The 25,095-nt window shown below is 33.7% G+C and overlaps 1 protein-coding gene across 2 annotated transcripts; it reads left to right on the forward strand.

The window, feature by feature from the left end:
• The first annotated feature begins 292 nt into the window (after positions 1 to 292).
• On the forward strand, positions 293 to 24,863 carry LOC117101149 (calcium-dependent secretion activator 1-like). 2 transcript variants are annotated; one of them, XM_033241031.1, is made up of 16 exons: positions 293 to 444; positions 733 to 826; positions 3,228 to 3,349; positions 6,818 to 6,929; positions 7,161 to 7,297; positions 8,686 to 8,752; positions 10,283 to 10,391; positions 11,415 to 11,618; positions 12,458 to 12,594; positions 13,477 to 13,664; positions 13,972 to 14,073; positions 15,334 to 15,397; positions 15,929 to 16,052; positions 21,357 to 21,383; positions 23,524 to 23,633; positions 24,160 to 24,863. In XM_033241031.1, the coding sequence occupies exons 1-16, from the start codon at positions 323 to 325 to the stop codon at positions 24,241 to 24,243; spliced, it is 1,803 nt and encodes a 600-aa protein (XP_033096922.1). In that variant the 5' UTR covers positions 293 to 322; the 3' UTR covers positions 24,244 to 24,863. The 2 variants fall into 2 exon arrangements, with proteins under 2 accessions (XP_033096922.1, XP_033096923.1); XM_033241032.1 differs by lacking the exon at positions 21,357 to 21,383 and having other exon boundaries at positions 24,160 to 24,860.
• Positions 24,864 to 25,095: the final 232 nt, after the last annotated feature.

The raw sequence follows: 25,095 nt of genomic DNA on the forward strand, positions 1-25,095 counted from the left end.
GCTTCTTTGAATGTTAGTCAGAATATCTGGAGGTGAAGTGTATTGGTCATATTTCACCAAATTTCTTCCACTCAGTATAATGAAAATGAAAAGTGATATGAGGGCTGTGTGGAGTACTAAAGAACAGTATAGTTTAAGTTGTATACTTTTTTTTTTGTTTTGTTTAGTGATCATTCTAAAAAGGTGCATGAAAAAATGAAATAAAATGTATTTATTTGAAAAGTAATAACAATGATATTATTATTCAGTAATCATTCTCATGTGACCAATTCTTTATTTTTGGCAGCAACCAAAGAAAGGGCCCAAGTTTGTGCTAAAGGAGATGGAAGAGATGTATGTTGAAGAACTGAGAGCCCAGGTGAACTTGCTAATGGCTAACTTGGAGAGCTTACCAGTATCAAAGGGCAATACTGACTCAAAGTATTCATTACAAAAATTGAAAAGGTAATTTATATATAAAAAAGATGATGTAAAATGTTGTCCCATGATGTAATAAGCCATGGCTGGCGGAATGGCGAACTTGACTTATTCTGACAAGTATCTTCCTGTCCAGTGCTGGTGCTACCTACATGTGTAGGTTGCATCAGTCATGTTATTCAAGGTCCATAGGTTATTTTACAATCCTCAGATGACCAGTATACTGTAATATATTCTGCACCAGATGTCTCAGTCAGAATAACAAAAAGTCTAGATTTATGTGGCTTGTTTTATAGATTCTTTTTCTGTTTTCAGAGCACAGAACACAGCTGTGTCTATGATGGAGGTGACAGAAGACTCGGAACCAACTCTAAGCAAGGCAGACGTTGTTCTCTCATTCACCTTAGAGGTATTATTTGCTTTTCAAACTTTTTTATTTAAGGGGGTGACCCATTTGTAGATTCACAATTTTGAAGCGACACAAGAATGGCATAGTAAGTTGCAACAGACATTCCATTTCTTCTGATTTTCCCATTCAAGCAGTGTCCTGGTCTCCAGAATTTTTCATATTCTCAAATTCTCCAAAAACTTCCCAAAATAAAAAATAGCTCAAAGAGTTACAGGTCTTTCAGTTAAAGTAAACAAAAAAGTAAATGCTTTCAGAGGCACTAGGGCCCATAGGGCTGGAGCTTGTCCCCAGTTTCAAGTAGCGTGAAGCAGATGAGAGTGTAATGCTCCCCTTAGTGGGATGCTGGTCTACCACAGGTTACGCCCATCAATTTGCTGGTACCCATTGATACAGCTGCAGGGGCAGATCCAGGATGGATCTGCCGGGGTGGCACTAAGCACACCTACGAGGGCCTTGGGTCCGAGGGAGGAGGGTTTGGGAGGCGGTGTTCCCCCTCCCCCTATTTGCATTTACCACTAATCAAAACAATTTTAGACGGTTTAATAAAGGAAGCAAATACATTTTGTATTGTCAGCATTTCCTTATACAGTACAGTGTTGGTATTTACTTGCATAGACACAGTAATATGATGCACTGGGCAATGAACAGTACAAGATGGTACTGTAGGCCCATTTTGCAAGTATCTACATACCGTTAATCAAACAAAACAAAAAACATAAAAAAATAGTCCTTAAGTCTGGTTATTAAGCATCTATCTGTCTTATATAATAATAAACTATGCAACATTGGCATTTAAAATTATAAATGAAAGAATTTTTATACTCTTTTTTGAGTGTTTGATCACTAGTATTTTATAACTAAATTTGAACTCGTCACTGAGGACGAGTTAGGTGATCCGCTTGTCAGGCAAAAGAAATCTTGCAACGCTTAAAAGTTAAATATGGACAAATATGGTAGCCAGGATTTTCAAACTGCAGGAAAACAAGAAGTCTGCCGCCCTCTCCTGGGTCGTCAGATTTAAAGGAAGAGGTAGGGAGAGGTTAAAAATGCATTTTGACCATGATTACGTAAGTGAAAAATTGAAACATTGTGAAACGAAATTGTCTCAGCTATAACATGCTCGAAGGTGGGAGACGATTGATCAAGAAAAAGCGAGATACGTACAAATGAGTATAAAAATAATGAGGTCATAAATAAAAATTCTGATTTTTTAATTCAAATTTCAATATGATGACGTCACATTGAGCAATCAGCCATAATAATCTATAAAATCATATCTACAACTCATGTGCTTTCAGAGTATTAATTAAAAATTGGGGGTCACCTTTCATCCTAAATAGGCATGATTTTAGGCATATTTAAATTTGGACTCATGCGTATGCGCACGTTATAATAAAATAATAATAAAATAAAACAGCATTTATAATGCGCCGTCTATCTAGCCAACTATTCCGAGGCGCAGTGACTCGACGAAAAGAAAAAGGATTTACTAATTTTTCTGTTTTTATATTGAATAGTTAAAAATCCAATACACAGAGGCAAAATTTTGAAATTACCAAGTGAAAAGTATTGAATAATAAAGTTATAGTTGCAGTTATAAATAAATATATTTACTAACAAAATATTTAATTGCAATTATACACTTACTTTTTCATTTATCTCTATTTTATACATTCTATCTATTCTATACTTGTTTCTTGCTTTTATTACTATACCTTGTACTCCTCTTTTCGCGAGTTACAAACATGCTCGCTTCAAGGAACATTTGGAGTCAGCATTTTGTGACATTTCCATGCGCAGTTTTTAGCATTTTACTGTTATTCAATCCGCACCGCATGCACTCCCTGAGGGTCAAAGTGCGGCGGATCACCTAACTCGTCCTCAGTGACGAGTTCAAATCTAGTTAGTATTATTATTATTATTATAGTTATTATTATCAAACTTAACTAAGGTCAAAGTTCTTTTTTTCTTTTAATATTTTTTAAAGTGGGCGTGGGGGGGGGGAGGAGTGAATACTTTCTGTCGGTGTTTTTCTTGTACAATGTAAAGATGTAATTATTATTGTTATTTAGTTTAATAATTATTATTATTTATTATTATTATTATTATTATTATTATTATTATAGTTGTTGTTATTATCAAACTTTACCCCCTGCTGGATCCGCCACTGAGCTGGGTAAACTGATCGCAATGTAGATAAAGTACCTTGCTCAAAGACACAAGCAAAATGCACAGCAAAGGATTGAAACCCGATCTCAAGGTTGGGAATCCAAACTGTTTTCACTGCTCCAGAACCGCCTGCAATTAACGAACCCTCCAATTAACAACTGCCTCCTGCTGATGGTTGCATTATCATGTTTTTAATTAAATTAATAAATTAATAAAATAGCTTCTTTTATAGGTACTGGTAATGGAAGTGAAAGGTTTGAAGTCGCTCGCCCCTAATCGTATCGTCTATTGCACTATGGAAGTTGATGGGGGCGACAAACTTCAAACAGATCAAGCTGAGGCCAGCAAACCAGCGTAAGTTTGTTAAGCTCATTTTTATCTTTGACAAGAGATATCTCAGATCCTAATCTTTTTAAACATGCACTCAATACTGCTTGTTTGCCTAAGCCACTCTTTTGCTGCTCTATCCTTTTGTGTTTTATTGTTGTAATCTGTTTATTTGTCTTTGTTGTTTGTGTGACTGTACTATTGTGATGCTTGGGGTTCCTGAATAATGACTGATTTTATGCCTACCATTGTTTTCGTGAATTATTGAGGCTTGGTTTGCGCTTCATAACTGCAAGGGAAAGGTGCAATATAATACCCAGTACCAGGGACAAAACAGTGTTGTATGTCCATATATAGTCATGATGTGCCTATATTATTGTCATGATGTGATGTCATCATGACCATATTTGTGCATGTCACATGTTTTTGATAGTGATGATGTGCCTATATATGGTCATGATATGATGTCATTATGACCATATTTGCACGTATCGCATGTTTTTGTCAAAAAAAAATTGTATATAGTCTGGACAGGGCTTATAAGAAGAATTAATTTGGAGATCGTGTTTTCAAGTCCCACACGAGAACAAATTTTTTTTTAAATTGTTTTCAAACGTACTGAATATTCAGTACATTTCCACGTCAGGTGGGCAAAATTACACCTATACAAGAATTAATATGTCAAATAGGATTAGTGGACTACTACTACTACTACTGTAATTTTTGTACTCTGAATAGTGTCTCTAAATGAGATCAAGTGTTTTTTTTTAGATATAAATGCTGGGATGCCCTTTAGCAGATTCTTCATACCAGTCTTTGGTTTTTGATTCTTGCTTTCCAAATGATATATGGAGATCGTATGGATGTTCTGATGTTATTCCATTGTTTATCTGATTTAGAATCAAAGTATCAGAGTTGATTAGATCTACACAGTTTTGAGCAAATATATACATAAATTGGAGGGAACTATAAAAAAATAAAACCTGACACGAAGTCTACGCAAAGTTAACATATTTAATAATACTTTACATACAGTACCTGTTGTTTTGCATTGCCGCACAGCAAATTTAATTACCACTAAAATTTATGCTTCTACATGCATTTTTGGTCTGACATGTTTTTTAAACACAATGCCACTTGCTGTTCGGTTGTTGTAAACAACAGGCCACTAATTTTTTAATTTGTTTCGTGGGTCATGTGTAAACATGTACTTGGTTGTGATGACGTCAGATCGCCAAAAGTTTCATAGTGAGTGACAGGAAAAAAACTTAGTGTTAAAACCGATGTTTTAATTAAACTGACTTATTAAAACAAATAAGAAACCCTGATAATTTTATTTTAGAGTCAAATTCATGCGCCGCTTATGTGTTGTTGTATGAGTAGTCTTGCTGCAAACGTCATTGCGTGCCTCGCAATTCATTTTTTATTTGTAATTGTTATTTTAACGTGGTAGATGCAGGGCAGCGGCTGTATGACGTAGACTAATAAGAAAGCACCAGCTTGGGGTTTTCTACAAAAACACGAGGGCCGATGCGATGTGATGGTAGTCAGAAGAGTATATCCTAGTATCATATAAAAATTGAATCAGTGATTTCGTGTTATCGTCAAATACGTAAAATACATTTAAATAATGTATGAAATAATTTAATAATGCACTGCGTAGGTTGCTTTGTTACATGGTGCACGTACTTGCATTGTAGAGAGAGTAATTTCGCAAGCAAGGCTAGCCTAGCCTAGGGCCTAGATCGTGTACGCTCTTAATTATCGCGGTGACAACTTTGGGTGACATACGATTGGGCCCAACTGGTGTAGACGATCGGGCCCCAAGCCACTTTTGAATATACTGAAGTCTAGTAAAACCACCACTAGCTCCCCACCCCCGATATCGTTCAAAACTAAAAAGAAAATACTGTATAGGCCTAGGCCTACATAATTTTTTCAACTTTTGTGATAGGCCTACATATTCATCAAACTTTCAAAGTACAGGTACCTCATTTATTGGTGTGCTAAAAATATTAATTTGCCTATCAAATAATGTTATCTCTCCTACCTCCCTGAACATCAGAGATTTTTTCTGGTACCCTCCTCGAGGCAGAGGTGGGGAAACCACCTCCCCTCTTTTTTTTGGAAAGTAAAAATAGAAATAAGTAATTGATTCTCTCAAAAATGCATCAGAGGTTTATTTTTGCAAGAGAAAAAATACAGGAGGACCTAGAGTAAAGTCTAGATCGCCACCCCTGACCCCCGTTGTACATCTCTGGATCCACCCCGACAGGACGCTAGTCAGCCTCTTGGTTCGGACTTCACTTTCGAACATGTTGGACACCATGTCCGGTCAGCAAGTGTTGGCTAATGATTTTTTAACAATTTTTGTCAAATTTTGGCTAAAGACAGCTTCAACTGGCTTAAAAAAATTGTTGACTTTAGCCAATTGCCTAAACAAAAAAATATTTTAGAGTGACCCCAGTGTTCCAGACCGAATAATACGTCCAGAATTAGGAATTGGGAAAGATTCGATTTTCGGAATGCCTTTTATTAAAGAAAGAATAGGAATGATTTTGGGACTTAAAAAAAAAGTTTGATTTAGCTTAGATTCGGTTTTCAGATTCCACTGTATATTTTTGTTTTGCACTAATATTAATAACATATGAAAGTAAAGGATAATACATGTTTTTCAAAATGAATTATTTTTATTGACATACATTCACAATGTATTTTCTTATCATCAAAATCACGTATTTTATCAAATTTAATTATGTTATCATTGTCCAACTGTGGTCTGGAGGCAGACCTTAGGAGTATAAGAGAATTGCCATGAAATCCATAAATAGTTTTTACTTCAATGTATTTTGCACACTTGTACATGGTAATTAAACTGTATTGTTTCTATGCTTTTACTTAAAATTGTATTAGTGGACAAATAATGAATGTTTATGAGCGCAATGGGAAGAATATTTTCAGTATCAATCTTTCATCGAATGAAAATATTCTTTCCATTGTGCAAATAAAAAAACATTCATTATTTGTTTTATAACACGCCTGAAATAGATTCTTGTCATTTGATATTTTATTATATTTAAAAAATATACCCTTTTTTCAAAATGAAGATTCTTGTCATTTAGTATTTTATGAAAAAATCTACCTTTATTCTAAATGGAACAGTGGCGCATCTTTTTAACCAATCAAAAGATTGTATTAGGTTGAAGTCTTGTCATTTCCTAGGCACAGTGCAATGGGCAAAAACGGATGGAAAGAAAATACACAGATGGAAATATATTTCCATGATGAGTGACGAAATGGGGTAAATAACCAATGTCACATGATATGAAATTCACCAATCAAATAATAGGGACCTATTTAGGTGTGTTGTAATACTATATATTTCATTTTGAGCCTGCATAATCATTAAATTACGGTGAAGTTGTTATTAAATTCCATGTTAAATAGTGATCATTGTTATAAAATTTGAAAATTTTCATGTTTATTTTTATTTAGGTGGGATACTCAAGGGGATTTTACCACAACACATCCAATGCCAATTGTCAAAGTCAAACTATACACTGAGAACACTGGCATGCTAAGCATTGACGACACACTCTTAGGCAAGGTACTGATGCTCACTGCAACATACGACGGTCCTACGACTGTCGGCCAATGAAACTCCGCTCACTGTTGTTGATTGTCGGTTGCTGTCTGAACGGATCATCATTAAAAACTGTTTTAGCCTTGTGCTGTAATTTTTGTACATTTTATGCATTATTAATTAATTGAGAAAAGAAAACATTTAAAAGTATGTACATTTAACATTTTATTCTTTCATTTTGGGTTTTTTAAACAGGTAGTGGTAAGGCCTACCCCAAATAGTCCCAAAACACCTGAGTGGTACAAACTAGACACACCCAAGTCTGTGACGGACAAAATTACCCTCAAATTAGCTGTCCGGATGGATAAACCACAGAACATGAAGCATTGTGGGTAAGGTTTACAAAAGTATTAAGAATTCAATCAAAAAGTTTTTGCTAGAGTTCGAAGACAGGCATCCTAAACAAACCAAAACTCCATTTTCTAAAATTATGTTGATAGATGGTGATATTTATGAGTATTCAAAAAAAAGTATAATTCCTTTTTTATTGGATATTTGTTCCTCCTTACATTGAAAATTTAGTTCAATGTAAGTTTAGGTGTAGTCAGTGCAGCCGCTCGCTCAGATCTACTTCCTTGTTCTTCACACTCCATATAGTCGATTGAAAACTTATGGTGACAGAACATTTTCTATGGAATTCCCTTCTCCCAACATTTTCAAAAACCGTCTAAAAACACATCTTTTTGCAACTTTTTAATTTTTTTCCCTAAACAGCGCATTGAAACTGTGTTTATGTGCTATAGTAAATTCATATACATTTTTATTACATTACATCAGCATAATTCAAAACAAGCTAAATGTATTACTAGACCACAAACAACAAAGAGAGGAAGGGAAAGTTGTCATCCATAGACCACCTACAGTCTCTAAACCAAGTAAAATCCAATGAATACCAGCAGCTAGGATTCATAGATTACCAGAAAGCATATCAACTTAGAAGATAAGGACATGTTTGATGCCCGGCTTTAAATGATGAAAGAAAGATTTTTTAAATTTTTTTATTTCAACAATATTTTGTGAGGTGGTCTATCCAGCCAGAGCAGATCAATTGGCCCCTGCCCCCTCAGTATACACAATAAAAAACAAAAAGTACAAAAATTAAACTAGATCTTTAACATAAACAAATTAATTAAATTAAAATAGAAAAATAAAAAATCAGAAAAAAAGAATAATGATTTGAGAAAAACATTTAAACTAAAAATTATCAAAATGAAAAAAAAACTAAAATTGACACATTGAACAGAAAAAAATTGAAATAACAATTTATCATGAGAATTAATGAGAAGATACTTAATTAAACTAACATAAATAATATTATATTTAAATAAACATATTTATAAAATATAAATAATTTACTTTCCAAAACAGAGCAAAATCAAGATTTAAAAATATTGCAACAAAATGAAATGGCCACAGGGAAAATTTCACAAGATTGGATGAAAGCTAACTCAGATGGTTAGATTTGAAAGAAGAGAAAGAGAAAACAGAATGATCAATTGGTGAAAGAGAGTTGTAGTGATAAGGAGCATTATAGCTGAATGAAGTTTTCAAGATTTCAAGATTAGGTTTAGGAATGAGATCACCTTTAGTGATTTTTCTTGGCAATTAATCTGTTTGAGGCACTGATAAGGAGTTTTATTTTTTTTACTTTGTTATTTCAACATCAGTTCTCATTATTATTGATATAATGAGATTGATATATTTTTTTTTTGTACAAAAGATGGACCTACTGCCAAGGTAGGACAGCTTGGAAAAAGTGGAAGAAACGCTTCTTTGTTTTAGTGCAGGTAAGATGTGTCACATTAATATTGAAACATATTTTTTAAATTTTAATATTTAAAATTTTCAGAAAATGATCGTATTAGTTGTACATGGCAAGATTATTCTTAATATTTTTGTTTAGTGCACTCTAAATTCTTCAAGGTTTTTTTGAGTGATGAGGTAAAGGTAATTAAATATTAGCTCTAAAAAACTCTGCTTTGCCAGAATTCATTTAGCCATTATACAGCTGTGCATGGATTAAATTTAATTGTTAACACAAATGATAATAAAATGCACACATGTCAACTCCAATGGTTCTCAAGGATTAGTGTAAATACATGGGCAAAAACACCTCTTGCATCACTGCATCACATAGGCCAGCCAGTACAAAACTCAATAATCATGAAAAGATCTTCACATGCCCTTTCAAAGGTTTTCAAATACCAAGAACTATGGATTAAAAAATTAGGTTGTCCCGCATAAAACTAATGAGCAATAAGTTTGTCACAGGCCTTACCATCTTAGTGATATATCATCAATCATACACGCATGTGTTGAATGTAAATTTGGAAACAATTTTAGAATTTTATTTTGATGGATTATTTGAAAATATGTTTGGTTTGTATATGATTTTATTTAACTTTTTTTCTAAAATCTATATTATTACCTATGATGTAAGTGCATATATGTCAGTGATCATGCTTTACTCGCAGCTGTTAAACAGTTAGGTTTCTAATCTCAAGCTCACGTTCCAATATCTCATTGCATTTTGCCTAGTCCTTGAGTAAGCCTTTTATCATCCTTGTTTCAACCAAGAAATATAAATGTATACCTGATGAGGTTCTGTGGTATTGGATCAAATGACCAGCATTAAATAAAGTTGTAACTGCTTAAAAGTATGATACCTGTACCTTTTTGTGAAATACATAGCTACTACACTTGAGGTAGAGAAAATATTCAAATACCTAAAGTTAATCATGTTTTTGCAACACTGTCTATTAGATATGAAGTCTCCAGTCTCACTGAAACTACTCCAAATTGTATTATTTCTAAGGTTACAACTCATAGTCTTTCAGGTTTTGCTAATTACCTGTATATTAAAATATTATTCATTCGAGAATACAATGAATATTGTTATATTGCTAACTGTTATGTATGTAATAATTAAAAATGTAATAATGGTAATTTGAGTGCATATTTTATTTATTTATTATATATATATTTGTAATGACTTTTCTGTTATACTAGATATGCATATAATGACATTAAATTGTACCCATAAGTGATTAATACATTTATTTGTTTCTGCGGTGGCTGTCATGGTAGCGATTTATTTTAGACATTTAGCCACCAATGACTGTCTCCCAACCATCAATTTTTTATGATTTAATTTATATATGTCAGGAATTCTTATTGTAATTTTTGGTCCAATAAAAAACCATTCTGAGTGCTACAAAATTGCTTTTAGAAGATATGAACAAGTTTTGGATTTCCATTGCATTATTTGAGACATGTTAAAGAGTCTGGAAAAAAAAATTATTTATTTCTTACTTTAGGTGAGTCAGTACACCTTCGCGATGTGCAGCTATCGTGAAAAGAAAGCCGACCCGAATGAAATGATGCAACTAGACGGCTTTACTGTTAATTACATTGATGCGGACCAAGGTAGGAGCAAATCCGTTTCCATAGCTGACATTTTTTTGTGTTTGTAATGTTCTTGTTTTGACAATAGAAATATACTTTTTTGTTGAACTATACTCCCTTTGGTAGTAAAACTGGCAGAGCACATTAGTAGATCTTCACTAAGCAATTTAAAATTGTTTGGGATTTATAATTACCTTTTGATCCATTAATGCCAACTCAACAAATGCATTACACAAGCATTCCGCAAACCTTTAAAGAAATTGAGATATGAGCTACTACTCACTGACCCTTGCTTATCTGCGTTTGTGGTAACTTCCTGCAATGCAAGTATAGTTATTTAAAAGTCAATGTGTTGATGAAATGAACAATGATATTTTAAAATGTTTGAGCTAGAAACAATGCAATACAACACCAGCATTCTGCAAACTTTTAGGCTGACTGCCAAGTTAGGAAATGAAACCTTATTGAACCGAACCTTATTTATCGAGGCCTGGATTTTAAATATTAACATTTGTAATAGCAATGTGTAAAGATTGACAAATATTAATGTATGACAAAATAGAATTAGCAATGATCATGGTAGCTGCATCATACTTTGTTTCATTATGGCAAAGTATATTGATTGATAGCATCATTGAATTGGACCCCATCCATCCACAGTTTACACATCTGTGGCTTGCCTCCATTTGCTGTAATAAGCCCCCATTCTCTGTATTTGTCCTTTGAATTTCTTGCCCTGATATGTCTTCAGTAGCATATAATGTTGGCAAAATAACTGCAGTTCAAAGGGAGTTTCACAGATCACACGCATGCTCGATTGGGTGCGTAGACACAAAAAGCTGGAAATGTTGAGACCATTATTATTTCTCATTTGTTTCCCTTTAGTGTTAGTTTGTAGTGTTACCCAAAATAAAAATTTATCATAACAATTATTTTTGGCCAAGTATCTAAGAGTGTCTGTGGTGGAAGTGTAATTTTATTTTGCTGCAAGTGTAATTTTATGGTGTTGATGAAATGAAAAACTGGTTTTTTAAAATGTTTTAGAGCTTGAAGCCCAAGGCGGACGCTTCTTTTTCAAAGCAGTGAAGGAGGGAGATAGTTTAACATTTGCCTGTGATGAAGAAGTTGATCGACAGTTATGGGTCCAAGCTATCTACAGGGCTACAGGTCAGTCCTATAAGCCTGTTCCCCCAACTCAAATATCAGGAGGGAAAGGATCAAATGCCATCATTTCTAGACTTCAAGGAGGTAATTTTTTTTTTTTAATTGAATTTGTTTTTCATTCTTTCGGCACAAGATAAGGATGATAAAAGTGGATTGTCTGTTGGTCATATTGTCCCACTTTGTTATCCTAAGGATTTGCGTACTGTCACTTTATTTATTTAATAATTTAAATCAACTGCAATTGATTTAATGAAAACGTGTTTGCCAAGTTTTTCCTTGGACCTGTGCATGCTTGCACAGGCCTTAAGAAACATTTTAAATCACATACATTAATTTAAACTATATTGAACAATGTATGGCACTTTGTGTTATGCGACCAAAAGTTTTAACTTTTGTTACTATGTAAAGGGGTCTCATATGAGGTTAAGTTTGGTGCCAAAATAATTCTTCAAGTTTTATCTATCAAAATGTGTTTTAATTTTTAGATTGCAAATGATTTTACCAGAGGTATGATGCTTTAAAATGGTATCAAGATTTTTGGGACACCCTGTAAAGTATATTTTCAAATATTCCTGATATTATGCACTGGTGTAAATTCTAATTTTGGGATACTATTTAAAGCAATTGATTCTTAATAATTTTGTATGTTCTGTGTTTGTGTTTGTGCTATTAAATATTGGTTTTGTTATTTTGTTTGCGTCATGCCTAGAATAACAACACAGTTCCAGTGCCAACAATTGATTGTGAGGCGCATTCATCACCATGAATCCGTCCCTCCACAGTGACGGGTGACATTGACTTTTAGTAGTAACCCCTAGATGGAAATGATAACAGCATGTACATGCAAACCAGCTAGATAATGAACTGGTCAGTATTTTTTTTGATCATGCATTGTGGAGAATTTTTTTATCCTGGTTTTACAGATGCTGATCGAGCCAGGAAACATGGAATGGATGAGTTTATTCAGCGTAATCCCAGTACGTTTGATCATGCTGAACTTTTCAAGCTGTTGCAGGAATTAATGCTTGATCATCGACTTAATGATTCCTATTCCTGTTTGGTTAGTATCTCTATTTCATAATCTTGTATTATAAACAGCATCTGCAGTGACAACAGGTAGTACAATCTCATGGTAAGGCCAGCACTCAGACTATAAAGAGCAACAAGGAGAGTACAGTGTTGAGCTTTGATTTTGATTTCACACCACAAAAATTACTTCCAGTGCATCACCTTTTCATGTCCTCAGCCACAACAGCTTCAAAACCTTTAGAAATATTTAAGGTTTTTAAAAATAAAGTTTTCAGAGATCAGCAGAAAACCTTGGCATAAGTACACCCCATTGGGGTGCCTCAATCTATTGCTTCTCCTAGTGTGGATATACAACTGGAACGCTTTCCTCGTCGCTGATTGAAATTATTTTGCACCTGCACCAATGTCTCTTGGAAATTCAGTTTGATTTGTTAGCCCCTTTTTAAAAACTTATACCCTGGAATTTTATTTAAAGGGATCTTTGATCTTGTACGACAGTCTATTTGCCTTTTGTCGTAATATGTCACAATCGAATCACACCACATCAGCTTTTGTGTTATTTTATTGTGTACAGTGTATCAAGTTTCATAGTCAAGAGTGGGCAGGTCCACTAATTCTCAGGCCAGTTGACACAAATGATTTTATTTTTTTTATGTATCTTGTCTATACAAAAGTTGATTTATTTCCTGATGTTTTAAATTTGTTTCAATTTTATGTGTGAATCATTGCCTTTCTTGATTGTGTGGCTTTTGTTGCTTAATCTGTTTTCATTATTTGTCTCCTCATTACAGATTAAAATAAATATCTACATGTAATTTCATATATGATTGCATGATTACTATTACATGTAGTCTACATGCAGTTGGGTTATATCAAACCTAATTGATCTATAATTCTATAATTTTTCTTGCAGGGTTGGTTTAGTCCTGGCCAGATCTTTGTGTTGGATGAGTATTGTGCACGATATGGTGTTCGTGGTTGCCATCGTCATCTCTGCTACCTGGACAACCTCCTGGATCGAGCCGAGCGGTCTCAGATGATAGATCCTACGCTGATACACTACAGTTTTGCATTCTGTGCTTCCCATGTTCATGGCAATAGGTAATTACTAAGAAAATGTTTTTTCTTGGCCACAAGTGTACCACAGCTTTATATATATATAGTAATAATGATACAAGCAAATGTGATGCTTACACAGTGACAACTGAGAAAAGCAGAGTCAATTTAATTATTGTTTACATTTATGGAAGAACTAAAGTCTAAACATATAACAACTATCATTTATCTCAGTGTTTTGGCTGGGCCAAGAATACATAGTTAACTTTTTTCATTTCTTTACTAAGCAGTATAATATATGTGTATGATACTATTATTATTTCATAATTTTATATCATATTTATCTTTATAGACCCGATGGGAATGGAACAGTGACAGTTGAAGAGACAGAAAAATTTGAAGAAATAAAAGACAGGCTGAGAATACTTCTAGAATACCAAATCACACATTTCAGGTCTGTACAACTAACAATTACACTTATGTTTTTTTTTTTGGTTTTTTTTTTTTTATTTTTATACAGGATATAATTGAGGACAAGACAGGATTAATGTAATTATAATATTGTTTTTAACATATTTAATTGTAAATGTATAAATAATTTTCAGATTGGGTAAGAATTTATTGGACTGTTTAATTAATTTGTGTGTGTGTGCAATGTTCGGTTTAAGTTTTTTTATGTTTGTATTTTCAAGTAGAAATTGGAAAGGCACGCCCTTAGGCGATACTAGTTTCTACCACTTTTGCCTCTCCGCAGTTCTCTTTTATTTTGTATATTTTAATGTTTGTACTGCTGGAAGGAATAAAATAAAAATAAAAAATAAATATAAAAGCCTTCAAAAACTAATTACAAAAGGGCCCTGCCTCAGACTTACAGAAAACAGTACTGGACAGCTTTAAATTGGTAATAATGTTCTTTTTAAAATCTTGACCGCAGGCACCGTAGACTGACTTTGCTCGCGCTGCAGGTGGTGGATGTGGAAACTGCCTGTGATTAGTTTTGTACTTATATGCTTTTATACATTATTAATGATGCAACAAAGACATAATAACATTTCTCCTCGAATAACTGCCTATTTAAAATTAAATATTCACCATTGTAATTAACATAATCAAAATTATTAATAGTTATTTCTGATTTTTTTATAATAGAGAATTTTCTTTACAAGACTTTAGCCTGGTTCATGTCAAACTTATGTCTAGATATAAAATCACTTACCTAGACACAAGTTCGAAGAGAACCAGTCAATTATGTCTAGATAAAGGCTTAAGTCGCCTATCATAAGGCGACTTAATTTCACTACATTAACGGTAAATTAACCTGCTTAACGGTGAAGTCAACTCGGATTGCAAGGACATGATTACGCAATGTAGGCATCTACGTTGTTGTTGTACCATTATTGTCATCCTGTGGCTGGCATCAACGTACTCCAATAATAACAACAGCAGCAAAGAACTCTCATCAGCCTGGTTTTCATAAATTATTTGTAACATTATGGGTTAAAACCCACTAATGTCAGTTTTACGAATAGGCGATTTTAAAAGTGACCTTTGCCCTTTGCATCAAAGACCAACTAGTAACATAAAAAAATTCAAAGCGATAATGTATATTTTTTAAAATAATGAAATCAGGTTTGTTGTATTTATTTATTGACAGTTCAATCTTTTGACATAGTTCTAAAACTCTGTCTTCATTACATTTCTTCTTTGATTGTAGATACTGCTTTCCATTTGGAAGGCCAGACCAGGCTTTGAAAGCAGCATTATCGTTACTGGAGCGGGTAAGTTAAAAAAGTTGATCTAACTAGTTTTCAGTGAATGACGTAATGTTTACGAACCAATTGAAAAATATACAATTCATGAAATTAGAGCTTTCAGTGTACACATAAGCTGCTTTTAAACTTTGTAATTCCCTTGTTGCTAGATCTTTGTGGCTGTTATGAATATTTTCTTGATGTAGGTCATAGACATCCTTTTCGTTTTTCATGCTATATGTGGCATAGATTATATAAAAGTGGTCTTTGTTAAAAGCTGTTGACGGTTTTGTGATTTCAATGCAAGGCTGCTTCTATTACTGCCATTCTTAATTTTATTCTGGGTCAATTTGTTTACCTCCTAAGGTAATCCTCTTAATAACAGCTTACAAATTCTGTACTTTTATAGGCAACTGGTTTATTACTATGTAAATTGTATCCTAGCGTGTATCATAGAGGGCATATTTGGTGTGATTTGGACCACATAAATATTGGAAGCATGTACCAAAATAATAAAAAAATAATATTATTCTAATAACGATATTGTTTATTAATTAGGTCTTAATGAAGGATATTGCAACACCGATCCCTCAAGAAGAAGTCTTCAGCACAATCGAGAAATGTCTGAAAAATGCAGCTCTGGTTAACTATGAGCAAGTTTCCACCTATGCTAAGATTGAAGGTATACTATCAAACACAGTCCATGTTTCTACTGAAAATCGAGATAGTTTTTTTATCATTGGTTGATTATTGGATTACCAAGATAAGGAAAGCTTCGCAGCTGTTTTTTTAATTTCTCACAGAATATACTGTGAAGGAAATGAGCCAACAGGTGTCATGCACCTGTTTTAATGGTGCATTAATGGTGCATGTCAATTGTAGCCTTTAATCTAAAGACAGACATGTTGTGAGACTGCCAGTTCTCATTATCAGTGGCAATTACAATTCTGTACTTGTATATATATAGCAATTGAATACCTGAATATGCAAACTAATAACATATTTCCTGACATATTCATGAAGTATTTACAACTACAAAAAAGTAAAACAATTGTTTTTTCCACAAGGTTTTTTAAACAACAAAATCACTAAGCAAGTGTAAAATCAATTTGTAAGAGATTTAAAACTCTTCCTTGCACCACCACCCATGAAAAAAATCTGGAGCCACTCCTGTTAATATAGTAAGTATGATATGCTATTGCTAGTAACCAAATATTTGCTGGGAATGTTGCCTGTACTGTGCAAAAATGAAGACCATGCCATTCAGCAATCTGGAATACTTTCACAAATCCTGACTTAACTTTTGTAAGCAGCAACCTAAATTCTGTACTGCAACACCAACACATCAAATTAGAAGCAACTTTCCATGCTCACAGTACTGCCCAACGATAATTATCCATCCAACACTGGTCACCCCAACATCATCAATTCCAGCTTCAAGATAGAACTTCTGTAAAACTAACTGGGACAAATTCAAAAAGGAAACTGCCAACTTTACCAGAGTTCTACCAAATCAATTAGAAGGCAATGTTTCTATGACCAATTCTGCTATCTTGAAAATACCTAAAAACTCAATACCCTGTGGCTACCGCAAGAATTATGTCCCAGGATGGATAGGACAAGTCAGCAAACTAACAGCTGTTACTTTCGAAGAAAAACAACTAGCAGCTACAAACCTACACTATCTGGGTAGATACCACAAAGACAAGCAGAAAAAGGCTGTTGAGAATATCAACATGAACACCCACTAGGAAGGCCTGGGAAACAATCAACAAGCTGAAAGGAGGCAAAATGTGAACAACACCAAAAACAGCAAAAGCAAATGATATCGCCAAGGCTTTATCAATAATGACAAATTCAAAAATTAGGACAGGGGGTTCACAAGAATAGTTCAGGAACTAAAAAGGACACTGCAATTACATTGCTTACGCAATTCTCACGCTGTCTAATAAGCGAATAAATACAAAAAATCTGAAAGGTAGCCAATGTAGTAGCCATCATCAAAATACAAAAAATCTGCAGAAGTACCAACAAGCTACATTAACATCAGCCTCATGTGCATCCCTTTGAAGATATTTGAAATACTCATCTACAATAGAATTAAACAGCTTTCGCACAAACAAGCAGGCTTCAACTCTCAACATTCTACAGAAAAGACCTAGTATCTCTTCTCACTGATGATATCAAAATCATCCTTTGGAAATGAAGAAAAGGTGGAAGCTGTTTAAATTGATCTTTTCGCTGCCTGTGGTATTGTTTGGCACCGGGACTGACACCGAAACCCATCAAATCTATTCCCAGAAAAAGCATGGTGCACAAGATGCAAAAGGTAACAGGACAAAGTTTCATTCTTTGCATTGGGAAAGAATCATCCAAACACAGTTACCGCTGTGAGTCCCCCAAGGATCAGTTCTTGCACCCCTGCTTTTTAATTATACACTGATATACTAACATATTCTAGCAGGACATTCAAAGAGAACTCAACACTAACAAGGCAGTCAGCAGTACTTTCCCACCTCAACAACAGATCAGCATACTATAAGTGTTAAACTAACTAAACCACCTGGCTTATCTCCCATGAGCACACTGGGTTCACCTGAACAAACTAATATCTGGACATGGCAGGTACAGTACTAGGCATTCATGCACCAGGATGTGTGTCTTCGACACCAATCTCTGCCAGTGTGTTGAGGTGCAAATATCTGTTCATGTAACTACACTGTCAATTGATCGGAATGCTTAGCGATGTTGCTACACTCTACAACGAATTCAGAGCTTAGCTGCATGTCTCAAACATTGGTTTTTAACGCAAATTGTTTCCAAGTGCTTTTTTCTTAAATGAGCATATACCGGTACATGTTTTGTTGGAAACCCAGGACCTTGTAGAAACAATACTGATTATTGATCATTTACAGCAGGGGCTTAGCCAGAAAAATGAAATAGACCGTCCTAAATGGAAGCCAGTCGCGCCCACTCGAGGCCACGCCCCCTCCCAAACATAAGAAAAGAATGGAAAATTACGATCTTTAGAGAGCATTTAAGGTTTTTAATGTCTTCAAAGGGATAGTTTTGAATTAGCTATCACAAAGATATTTTAGTTATATACGTAGACTGCGCACGGCTACAGTATTTCTAGGCTATGCAGATTGCATCTTCATCTCTCGTATAAAACTTTTTAAAACAATATACAATCACACATAAAAATATTCATACAAATATAAAGTGTATAATATTAATGTTTAAAATGTAAATTATAAAGATTAATCCCAGCAAGAATAAATGAACAGGAATAATGATTGGTGTTTACAGTCGGAAGTCTCAGCCTACCACTTCGCTGTATGATGATATAGTGATGGAGTGGATGACATGCATTCCTAGAAACTCGATCAAACACCGTCTTCAGTTGCTTTATATAAACTGACTCCATCGAATGTTGATCCACACCAATCATTGTTCCTGCCCTCCTGATCAGGCGATCGATCCTGTTCTTATCCTTTTGAGTGACATTGCCACGCCAGCAAATGAGTCAATAGGCCAAAACACCACAAATCACAGAATTATAAAAAAGTTCATAAATCTTGTTACACACATTAAATTTATAAATCTGTCTCATACAGTACATTCTGCAGTTCAGTTTCTTTTTAAGCGAATCTACATGATCATCCCAAGTGAGCAAATCATTAAATACAACCCCAAAGGTATTTTTATTTATCTACATGATCAATTTCTTTATTTTTTTATGAGAATCTTACTAACTTCACTCTTCCTTTTCCTAAAGTCAACAGTCATCTCTTTTGTTTTGGATGTGTTCAATTCAAGATATTTGTCGTCACAAAAATTTGAAAACCTAGCAATCTCCTGAACTTAATGTCATCGTTAAATAAACAAGGGACAGCCGCGATAGAAATCTCCATGTAAAACACCGCTGTGTCAGTGGTTTGTTTATATCCATCACCCAAGTTAGGTCATGTGATGCCCATCGCTAAATCCCCCTATTATTATATTTATTAAACCCTTTATCTAGGAACTTGGTTTACATTCACTGATGGTGCTGAAAGGTGAACAGAATATTTCTAAAAAAAATGTATAAAAAGTAATCTAAAACTTCATTTTAAATGGCAACATAATTTTGATCTGTTTGATAATACAGTGACATCTCCAAATTATGAACCTCCTGTTATTAAAGGCCAGCTCCGCTGGTACTTTTTTGAAATGTACTTTAAGTACTTTTTTGAAATGGGGGTATAGGTAAACTTACCCAGCAAAATTCCTATTCTTTTGCACACAAATGACCTTAAGAGCAGGCATTTTGAAAAAATCATAACAAAAGGGCAAAAAATTACACTAAATGACTAAACTGGGGTGAATTTAGTCGAACTTTTTGTTTCTGGAGTTTTATTTTATGTCAAGTACGTATTTCTGCGCAATTATCATTTATTCCCCACCGTACCCACTTGATTTTTTTCACTTTCCGGTGAGTCAATCGCTTTGAGCTTTGCGCATGCGCTAACTAGCCAATCCATTCTGCTGTTCTCACTCCGATCCTTTCGTGTAAAAAAAGTGCGAGCAAGAAGATGACAAGTATGATGAATAATAAAAACTAAACACAGGAGTAGGCCTATTTTGGTTGAGTAGTAATGGTGGAAAGATAGACGGGAAGGTTTGGTGGTAGATTTGATCAATCTAGGTCTAGCTATGGATGCCTTTGAACCAGAGGTGAGGCCTAGGCCCTATATTGTTGGAAAATCGTTGACAGGAGAAGGTACCTATGCCAGCCCAGCGGCCGGGATTCATTCCAAGCATGGAGGTATCCCAGCCCAACTTGGAGGATGGACGAGTTGAGACGATTGGGTCGGTTGTCGTTATGTGGTATCATTTACTACTTAATTAAGAATTGAAGGAAAAATGGGAGACCACAGTTGTTTGACGATGATAAATTCAAGAAACTGTGTCTTGATATTACGATGTAATCAAACTCGTCCATGAATCGAAAAAGGGAAATTCTCAGAGAATACGAGGCAACAACATGCCTTACATTAATAACTGAAATAATAGTAATATTTACAGGCCTAGGCCTCCTGTGCAGTTCAGTAGTAGGCCTAGGCCTCCTAGTAGGGCCTACGTCAAGGCATATAGCGCTTACCCCTACAACAATTCCTACAAATTACACTGGGCAGGCAATGTGTGGATTGGTAGGAAGATTGGTATTAGTACTATTCTGCAGTTCTCTTAGCTAGACCAGGGAGTTGGCTAGACCTGGACTTGTTGACTGGCTGAGATATGACTATGTGACGATTAGCCTAGAAACTGGGCTGGTTTTGATACTAGGCCTAGCCTATGTCTTTGTTTTATATGCAAGTTAATCCAGAAACTACTTTCTTCTGTCATTTTTTTTTTTTTTTTTTTTTTTTTTTGTGATTTTATCAATTGTATTATTGATTCTGTTATGGCAATTATGATTGTACACCATCTTGACCGACGTGTTTTACAGGTTAGTGTGGTGAAGTCCACAGCAGCGCGATGTCACGTTCTCGCGGTATCATTGATTGACAGTTAGTGTGTGTAATTTGTTTTCTCATCACGCTTGGAGTATTCTAAAACCTAGCTAGTGAAAAAAAGTAGACTGCTTGATTTTTGTGGTTCTAAGCGGATTTTTAAATTCTCGTTTTCAGTCAAATTGGCGAATTTTTTTTGTCGAGATTACTCACATGATATCTTATAACAATGTATTTGAACACATAGTGAAGAGAAAATGTATGCCCGGAGCTGGCCTTTAAGCAAATAATAATACTTGTTTTTACTATTAATGATCATGTTATGAAACTTTGAACTCTCTGCATTACAAAGTTTCTCAATTGTGAACACTGTTTTGATGAATGTGTACGTAATGTGGAAATGATACTGTATATTACAGTATATATTTAATTGAGTTGAATTTTCTAAAATTTGATTCTTTTTACCTTATTTGCATTTTCAATCTACATAGCCGATAAGGGTGGGGAACCTAGAACAGGTGATTTGTTTGTTGCATGCTGATTACTTCTTGAATATTTTTATATTCATAACTATATGGAAGTTTAATCTATTTATGTTTTTAATATATAATTATGTTTTGTAGATTAGTGTTTAAATTCAGTCTACCTGCTAGTTGTATATGCTTTGCCATCTACAGTACTAATGGTTGTCTGTACAGTATTGCTGTACTACAGTCTCCAGTGGTTGTCTACACGTTTGATTGTCTCTACTGTAATTCTATAGTCTGTCCATTTTTTTTGCACAGTATTTCTCCAGTCTACCAATTGGTAGTCTGTATAGTATTACGTTGGTTTTATGTACAATACTTCTACAGAGCACTAATTGGCTTTCAGTGCAGTAATTCTACAATATACACATTGGTTGTCTACACAGTATTTCTACTGTATACTCATTGGTTGTCTGTACAGTATTTATACAGACCATCCATTGGTGTCTCTAGTGCTTTTGGTTGTCTGTCTATAGACTGCCCATTGTATGTATGCACTGTATGTAAAGTGGTTTTCTATGCATAAGTTGGTGATCGTACAACACCTGAATCAATCATTAACAATATTACTCATGTTGTCCTTAGATGAATATGTTATTAACAGTTATTTCAGATACTATAAAAACATGTTTTATGTTTTTACAGTATTGGTTGTGTACAGGCTACAAAGATTATCTGTAACTGCCTGTCTATTGGGTTTCTGCTTCCACAGTGCACCATGGTTAATTGTTTTAGTATTTATACGTCTAATTCGTACTTCTACTGTCTACCTTTACAATATACCCACTGGTTGTGTTTACCTCTTAAATCTACCCATAGGCTGTGTACCTCTTAATTCTACCCATTGGTTGTGTGTACCTTTTTAAGTCTACCCATTGGTTGTGTACCTCTTAAATCTACCCATGTGTACCTCTTAAGTCTACCCATGTGTACCTCTTAAGTCTACCCATTTGTTGTGTACCTCTTAAGTCTACCCATTGGTTGTGTACCTCTGAAGTTTACCCATTGGTTGTGTACCTCATAAGTCTACCTATTGGTTGTGTGTACTTCTAAAGTCTATCCACTTGTGTTCTATATGCTCAAATGTAAACTACCGTATGTAACTTAGAATATGTAATGTATGATATATTGCAATGTGTATTAAGTTTGTCATGAAGTCTGTAGTATGTTGTCATGTATTAGTAGTTTACAAAAATGATTTTATCAATGTTCTCATAAAAATCACAATTATGATGAAGTTAATTTGTTAATATAAGAAAAAAAAATTATTAACACATTAGTAAACCAAATAAATCTAGTTGTTATTTTTATTATTGTGTATGTATGTTATTGGTGATTGCCATTTTATTGTTTATTAAATATGATAGTTGAGTATGCCCCAACATTTTTACAGATGAATTAGTGGTAAATCATTCAACAGAAATTGGCACATGATCCAAAAAATGACAAAAAAAATTTAAATGCAAACTCCTGTAGTCAAACATAAATATCCCACAATGACACCTGTATTTAAATATAAATACATAATAATAATAATATATATTTGGCAAAGTAAGAATACAATCTTGCCAGAAGCAAGGAATAGGCACGAGCCCAAACAGTAAACTGCCCTTGCTCCATCATCAAAATATACAGTAAAGGCAAAAGAGAATCATAAAAAAAGTAAAACTGATTTAAAATAAACTTAATTAAAATTAAAAACTTAACCAAATTTAAAAATGACAAAATGACAAAATAATAATGAAGTCAAACATCAGGATGTTCCACTATAATGCCTGTATTGAGATACAAATACCTGTAGTAAAACATGAATACCCCACTATATACATATATTTAAATAAAACGTATGTAGTCAACTATAAATTTACATAAATTTTAATAAATGCAAATGAATTTCCATAATTATCCAACCAGAAATTCATTTAATAATGTCAGTTTCGATAGCCGTATTGTATTGTAATTTATTGAGTGATAGCCTACAAAATTTTAGTTTTGTATATTCATAATTTTTGTTGTTTCTATTGTGTTTGTAAATCAGACAAGAGAAGACAAAACTACAAAGTTTTTTTTAAACGTTTTGTTCAAACATTATTGGTTAGATTTGGCAGGTGTTTTTTTCATTTATTCTCAGAGAGCTTGAACAGTATAGACTTGCCACCAGAAAGAAGACTTGAGGATGTCATTCATTTGGCCGACTTATGTATTGATGTTCTACAACAGAATGAAGAACACCATGCAGAGGTGTGTATTGACTCCAAAACTGACAAAAAGGTTTTCTTCTCTTCCCTCCCATCCATTATTCCACAATATGCATATATGTAGCATCCAAAAATCAAATATCGCACAAAAAATATATTTATAATATATGTTGTTTTTTTTTTTGGTTTTTTTTGGTGATTTCTTTTTTCAATAGTTTCTCAAGTTAATTTTATAAATTTATTAAGAAACCATAACAAGGATATGAAATGATTGTGTTTTCTGTATGCACATTGTTGAATGTTGAGCCTGTTGTAAAGTTTTTACCAGTAGACTCATCATTTTGCCATCCCATAGTTCAATATCATCCATCCTTCCAATCTTGATTTAATTTTATAGGAACTGCACTTTGGAAATATGTGTGAATGCTCATTTGTCCATAAAATTTGTCCATGTTCATATCTGCTCCCTTTATTACAATTAGGAGTAAAGGCAGAGAGAGATGCTTGTGTATTGTTTGTTCAATTACATCATACTTTCTATTCTTTCATTCTATTGTTCATTTCAACAGCGTGATAGGCCTAAAGAATCTCAGGTATTCCTATATGTATTGAAAATTAAAAGCAAACAATATACATTTCTTTTTCTGCAATAGAGTGTAACAGTGAGCTTTTTTGTCTTCCTAGTGTTTTAATTGGAGTAGCTTGGGAAAGACATGCTTTGCATATCTATGCCAATTAGTATACAACTAATTTGCATATTTTACCTGGCAGCCAACATCCACAAGAGCTCCATGAAAGCACTTGGTGCAACCATGCCAAAAATTAGTCTTATCTCTTCCTATAACATAGGAGCCTGCAAACCACTGACAAATTGTTCCTAACTTTTTTTAAAATCTTGTTTTTACTATTTCAATTATTATCAGTGTGAAATATGAAATGAATAAATAAGAAGAATGCATAATTTGAAAATTTATAAAATTCTTGATAATGGAGCAAATAAATATATTGCAGTGTGAAATTGTTAACACACTACAATGTTTTTCTAAACTTGCAATTATAAAATTATCAATTTGATACAGTGACATGGTTCTATCTGTGCTACCTTAGTTTTTCCATCTTTGTTTTTTTAATAATATTTAATATGAATGTATTTCTCATGCACATTTAACACTCTTTGCTCTAGTTTTATATTGTTCTGTCAGCTTATCAACCTATGTTTATCTCAATTCTGTACTAACATTTTGTTTACTTGATATTTATAAGAAAAGTAAAGTGATAATTATTATCATCCAACAAAATGCAATAAAATGTAGAATAGTATAATTTTTTAAATATGCTTGTAACATGACAAGATAAATAATACAATCTACTTTTACTTTGATTTTGATTTTTAAAATCTACTTCCCTACTGTGATTCTATTTTTTGAAATTTCTCTTTTGCATTTTTATTAAATTTTATTTCTACTTGTCTGTTTTTAATGCCAATTCTTTGCTTTGTTTATTAT

The sequence above is a fragment of the Anneissia japonica genome, unplaced genomic scaffold (assembly GCF_011630105.1).
Source record: "Anneissia japonica isolate Jap-2015-1 unplaced genomic scaffold, ASM1163010v1 scaffold921_len549748_cov171, whole genome shotgun sequence".
In the NCBI taxonomy this organism is placed as follows: Eukaryota; Metazoa; Echinodermata; class Crinoidea; order Comatulida; family Comatulidae; genus Anneissia; species Anneissia japonica.